The sequence below is a fragment of the Condylura cristata genome, unplaced genomic scaffold (assembly GCF_000260355.1).
Source record: "Condylura cristata isolate star-nosed mole 26May11 unplaced genomic scaffold, ConCri1.0 scaffold00018, whole genome shotgun sequence".
Taxonomy (NCBI): domain Eukaryota; kingdom Metazoa; phylum Chordata; class Mammalia; order Eulipotyphla; family Talpidae; genus Condylura; species Condylura cristata.
The window spans coordinates 4034180-4040142 of NW_004567119.1; the positions used below are offsets into that span (position 1 = coordinate 4034180).

General features: G+C 64.7%; 1 protein-coding gene across 1 annotated transcript in view; it reads left to right on the forward strand.

Moving 5' to 3' along the window:
• CCRN4L (CCR4 carbon catabolite repression 4-like (S. cerevisiae)) overlaps positions 1 to 5963 on the forward strand; it is a 119208-nt gene that overhangs the window by 105298 nt on the left and 7947 nt on the right. Inside the window, exons 3-4 of the mRNA XM_012726751.1 lie at positions 4190 to 4220; positions 5661 to 5935. Of these exons, the coding sequence (XP_012582205.1) occupies positions 4190 to 4220; positions 5661 to 5935 (306 nt within the window). The remainder of the gene's footprint in view (positions 1 to 4189; positions 4221 to 5660; positions 5936 to 5963) is intronic.

The following is a 5963-nucleotide window of genomic DNA, read 5'->3' on the forward strand; positions in this document are numbered from 1 at the left end:
CAGCGGGGCCTAAATGTTGGGGATTCACTGTGGACTTAGACTAGAGGGAAGCCGCCTTCCCACAGGAAGGGGCAGGCCCTCACGTGAATGTTCCTCCTGCGTGGTCTCAGGCGGCCATGAGCAGAGCTGAGCGTGGGCGGCGAGAGAGGATGCCCGCCTGCCCGCACCCCCTGGCCACTAGAGGCTTTTCTTTTTGCTCCCCTTCACTGGCAAACAGGGCCTGTGCCCCGAGCCTCTCCCCTGTGACGATCTGGACCTAGTGTCTGGGGATCTGAGACCTGGGGCTGTGGCCTGTAGCCTCGTCCACTCATGAGACTTGTTTCACCAAACACTTGCAAGGTTGCTAGAAGCTTCTTCCTGATGCCTCAAATCTCCAAGCGTGAGGCCCCTGCTGGGCTATGAGGGACTGTGCAGACAGGGGTGCCAGAAGCCCAGAAGGCTGTCTGGGGAGTCCTTGTCCGGTCACATCCCCTGACCCCGGTCTTCCATCCCTCCTCTTCTGTTCTCGCCCCAAGCCTTGAGCTTCCGTCACCGGGCCGGGCGTCTGCCCATCTCCAGTACCTCATGCAGAGAACCGGCTGCATTACAGGCAGGCTCTGGTGCGGCTCAGGGCCAGTCCTTTTCTCTCTCCTCCGATGCTGTGCTTCGCTGCTGCCACCTGGCTGGTGACTGAAGCCTCACCCGAGGCAGGTGTTCTTTGCAGTCTTACACAACAAAGGTATTCGAGAATTCATTTCTCTGTCAGATGTCGCTCTCTGAACTTGTTTGAAAAAATGTCATGGGAAAACACTCTTGAGGGGACATTAGTGCATGATGCCGTGTCGATTACATTCTTTTCGCCACAGTCACCATGGAACAGCTGGCCCCTCTCCCCCTCCTCCTTCCCTCTGGTGACCACCCTGCGGCACTGCTTCGTCTCTGCTCCTCATAGGGGGAGATCTCACCCTGTCTGTCTCCTTCGGACTCGGTCCACCAAGCCTTAAGGCCCACGCATGTCGCGTGGCTTCGTCTTTTTTCTGACTGGGTAGTATTCCGCTGTGCGTGTGCACTATGTCTTCCGTTCAGCATGACGGGTTAGTTATCCAGATTGTCTGTTCAATCTGGAGACATCCAGAAGCTTCGTGGACACCAGAATTTGAACCTGATTTGATTTTCACGTCGTGAAATTTTCTTTTCCGCCCGTAAAAAGCATGAGAGGTCACAGGCGGCAGAGACCGGCCCAGGCGCGAGGCTGCAGCGGTGACCGTCCACAGCGGCGGGCGACCCGCTGCGTCCACAGCGTGCTCTGCTCAGCCTCCTGCTTCCCCTCAGACCGCAGGAGCGGTCGTCGCCTCGGGCCTCACGCGGTCACCAGCACCTGCTGTCTCCGCGGAGAGCCACTGCGTTCTGCCTTTTCCTGCCCCTCGTCACGCCTGGGAGCCCCGGCTTGGAGGGGTGGGGGGGACTGTCCTGCCAGCCGGCGGTGGAGTGACAGCTCTGTGATAAACTAGGCTTTTTTGTGGCTATTTCTTTTCTCTTGGTGACATTTTCCGTCAGGCGTGACTGAAGGCACAGCCAGCCCTGGGAAACGCTCTGCCGTTCCGTCCGGTCTGTGGCCGCTGCCCAGTGGAAAAGGCCACTTGGATTGTCACATGTGCAGATGGCTGTATTTTTAGACACGCGAGGCTGAGAGTCATGACCTTCACGCAGCGGCTCTAGTAATGCCACATGGGTCATTAAACCGCCTTGTACACTTTGTGCCAGCGTGAGGTGGCAGTGACGTCGGCGGGGCCGGGCAGGGGTGGAATTCGACCTCTGTTTGTTCCCGTCGCCCGGGCAGGCCCAGGGCCGCCCCTGACCGTGAGGGAGGCTGGTGAGCAGAGGTCCGAGGTGCAGCTGGCACCCAGGCCCAGACCCCTGGCTCGCCGACAGTCTGAAGAAAACTAACTTCAGAGCCGCGTCCACAACGGCGAAAACAACAGCCGCTGGCCACTGACGGGGCAGGGCGGCCTGTGGCTGGGCAGAGAGCGCGTCGCCGCCCACGGCAGAGCTAACGCCTCAGACCTGAGGCGTGTGGCCTGACCCAGTGAGTGGCGGGCAGTGAGGCCTGTCACCGTGACCCCCAGAGGGAGAAACCCGGGGTCAGAGAGGTCGCTGACTCCAGGGCCCGTACTCAAGGAGGGGCCGGGCAGCCTGACTCCCCACAGCGTCTGTGCGGCTACAGCCTCAGGCTTCCACCTGCTGACACCCCTCATGCGGCCCCCCCACCCCACCCCCCGCGAGACTGGCCACCAGCATGTGTGACCTGCGCCAGGAACGGTGTCTCCCTAGCGGACTCTGGCGACCAGGGCCCAGGGCCCAGGGGCGTGCGGCAGGAGCCCGCTCTGGGGACCCTGGGCGGGCGGGGGCGGGGCGCCCGGCCCTGCCGGAGCTGGCTCTGAGCTGCTGCAGAGCTGCCTGCAGTGCCAGAGGGCTCCAGGTGGATTTCATGCAGCAGCGAGTCAGGACAAGTCGAACTTCAGGGTTCTTCATCTGTGCAGCAGCCCAGGAGCTCCGGAGCAGGCAACAGCCATCAGCAGGGACGGGCCAGGAGCCTCCGGGTGCTGGCGCCACGGCCTGACTTTCACCCACACCCCTGAAGCACGGGGCGGGTGCTGATTGGCAGGAGCCGACACCCCGGCCTCGCGGCAGGCAGATCAGGCAGGAAAGGCAGCTCGGCTCCGCTCGGCCCGCCGCGCCCTGAGGCCTGGCGCTGGGCGACGGAGTGAAGTAGACTGTGAGCGGCTGCTCCCTGGTGCTGCCCCTCGCCTGCTTGGCGGGAGGCGGCCTGTGTGCTCCCAGCCCCCACCCTAAGGACCCTCCGGGAGCCCCAAGGTGGCAGCAGAGGGCTGCTGCTCCGGGAAGCCTGCCTGCGGCCGACCCGCGCTCCGGGTTTTCTGGGTTTCCGGGGGCCCAGGGCTGGGGCTCCTGCCGCCCAGGTAGGTGTGCTCCCGGATGAGCTTGGCTTGTGCTTGGTTTTTAGTTTCTAACTGGCTGCAGAGCCACGTTTCAAGATACTGAGCTCAGCTCATGGTGAGAGAGCATTCGGACTGCGTGGCTGGGCCACTCCAGGGCGGGCAGCCCCGTGGCCGGAGGCGGTGAGTGGACGCGGGGAGGGGCCCCCAGCCCCCCCGGAGGGGGCTGGCCTCTCAGGGCTCTGCGGGCTGGCGCTGTGTGGTTACTGAGCGGTGTCACTGAAGCCCGGCGCTCTCCAGAACACGCACACGGCCTGCTGTTGCTTTGGGAACGTGAGCTGATGGCTGGGGCTTCCTGGGAGCAAACACCCCGGGCTCTCTGGTCGCTTCTGCTTGAGCCCCACTCGCCGCCGTCTGACCTCCGGTCCTGGCGCGGAAACCCCTTCTTTGCCTGGCCCCTTGACCCAGTGATTCTGCCTCGGCCGCTTGGGACATGTCGGCTGACTGGCGTCAGCAGGCCTTCCAGAAGTGGTGCAATATCAAAACCGACCGTCGTATCGGCGCCAGCCTTGTCGGAAAAGTCTGGTACTGGGAACCTGTGACGCTCCCGGTGGCAAACAGCAGTTTTCCTAGTGTTTATCAGTGACACAGATACGCTGGAGACTTCCCTGCGCGGGGCAGCCCACTGCCTGTCCTGCCCGTGCCGCTCAGGGGCAGCCGGTGCTGGAGGGAGAAGCTGGAGGGAGAAGCGGCTCGTGCAGGCCGCTGCTGGCGCTCACAGGCGCTTTTCGCTGACTGCGTGCTGTGGTGTGCGCTCACTGGAGAGACATGCCTGCGCGTCTCCAGGCTTACAGGACTCGCTGATGACCGCCCTTGAGGACTCGCGCGGCTGGAACTGTCACCGTGTGAAGCAGCTGGGGGTGCAGACCGCGGCAGTGGGCGAGGCCAGGAGCGCCCGGAGACGCCCTGTCCAGCGTGGCTGTGGGCCGGTGCTGACACCGAGCCCCTCAGACCCCATGCAGGCGCGCGTGGCCCCTCCTTGGGAGCTGCTGCCCGGCGTCTTTCCTTAGTGGGCTATAACCTGTCTGTCTGGGTCAAGACCAGCATTTTCTAAAAGAGGGGTGGCATGCCCTGGGTGGTGGGTGTCTGGCACTGCTCTGAAGCTGCTCGTGCCGGCCGCTTTGCCGACTTGTAGTCACTTCAGCTTTCTAGTGGCTTCGTGTCCAGCTTGTTAGTGATGCGTGGACGTATACAAGTGTTCATGTCATATACAGCCTTACAGCGACGGTAAAAGGTGACATTTTTTTTTTTAAAGATTTATTTATTTGTGCATACAGAACTGGGGTACAGGCCAGAGGCTCAGGGGCGGCGAGAGGCTTCACCAGAGACAGAGTGGGGAGCAGATCAGGCAGGTCGATGAAGCACACTGCTGAGGGGAGCAGCGGGCGGGTCAGGAGAGGTCTGCCGCGCCCTGTGGTCACCTCCGGGGCAGGCGGGGATCGAACTCATGCGGAAGTGGCTTTAGCTTCTCAGTGCTGCGCTGTGACCCGCTGCGCTGTGACCCGCTGCGCCACCAGGGAGGGCCCCCCATCATCCTTTTGCCACAGGTGCTGGGCAGGGCTGGACGCCTCCCAGCGGGCAGGTCCTGATGCCCCTGGGCTCCCCAGCCCTTCCGCCACCCCCTCACCCGCTGACACAGGCACCCCGCAGGCCGCAGGTGCGAGCGCGGAGGGAGGCTGAGGGCGAGGCCGGCCATCCCGACCTCCGTTTCCCGCCGTGTTTGAAGCTCTGTGGGGAATGCGGAGGGCGCGCGCTCGGGGATACTCGGGGCGGCGCCTGGGTGTGCGCTGGGGAGCCGGGGGCCTGGCCTTAGCCTGGTTCTCTTTCCATTGGGGAACGAAAACTGCTTGGAGTTGACGAAAGGAGCCGCAGGCGTGCTGCCCGCTGTGCGGGCCCCGGGGGTGCTCGGTGGTGGCTGTTGGCACCGCCTTGGTGCCAGTGGGTGCCGGCACGCGGGCAAGGCGCTTGTGTCGTGCAGGGACCAGCTTCCTCCCTGCGGGCCCCCGGGTGCCGACTCCTGGCACTTGCTCCAAGCCGGACGGCCGCGCTTATCCTCGGAGGATGGTGGGCCCCGGGTCCAGCGCCCCTCCCCAGCCGAGGGGAGCTTCCGCTCTTCCCCCATCGGGGTAACACGCAACACGCAGGACAAGGCCCCGAGACAGGTGTCCCGCCCGCCTCCCCGCCCCGCAGCCTCTCTGCTCGGCCAGCTCCTTTCCTGGATCTCTGAAACTCTGGCCGCTGGCGTCGGGACCGTCTCGCCGTAAGGTTCACAGAGGCCCAGAGAGCCAGGGCCCCCAGCCGCCCGTGGGAGAGAACACCAGTGCCCTCCTGGGCATGGAGCGAGTGGCCGCCAGCTCCCTTCCCCCCAGGTCCCCTGGGCTTCCCGGCCCCTGGGGGCTGTTGCGGTTAGGAAAGTCCAGGGGCTGGAGGGGCTTCGTGGCTTTGCCGCTGTCCCGCTGTCCCGCCCGCCTCAGCCCTGGCTTTAGAGCGCCTACAGCCAACACAGTCCGCACAACCAGGCGGACCCGGCTGGCCGCAGTGACCTGCCGCTCACAGCAGCCTTCTGCCGCGGCCCCGGGCTGGCCGGGCTCTCCAGGACGGCTCGGAGCGGCGGCGCGGCAGGGAGGAGGGGAGGGCCGAGCCCAGTAACTGTGCTTCCCCCCGCAGCCTGTTCCATGGGAAGCGGGACCAGCCGGCTCTATGGCGCGCTCACCAAGACCCTGCACAGCAGCGCCGCCACCCAGCACCCCGAGTACCTGGCGGCCCCCGACCCGGAGCACCAGGAGCCCATTGACCCCAAAGAGCTGCTGGAGGAGTGCAGGGCAGTCCTGCACAGCCGGCCCCCGCGGTTCCAGCGGGACTTTGTGGATCTGAGCACAGACTGCCTGAGTAGCCACCCGCCCATTAGGGTCATGCAGTGGAACATCCTCGCCCAAGGTACGGCCCTCCGCGCGGGGGCCGCCGCCCCAG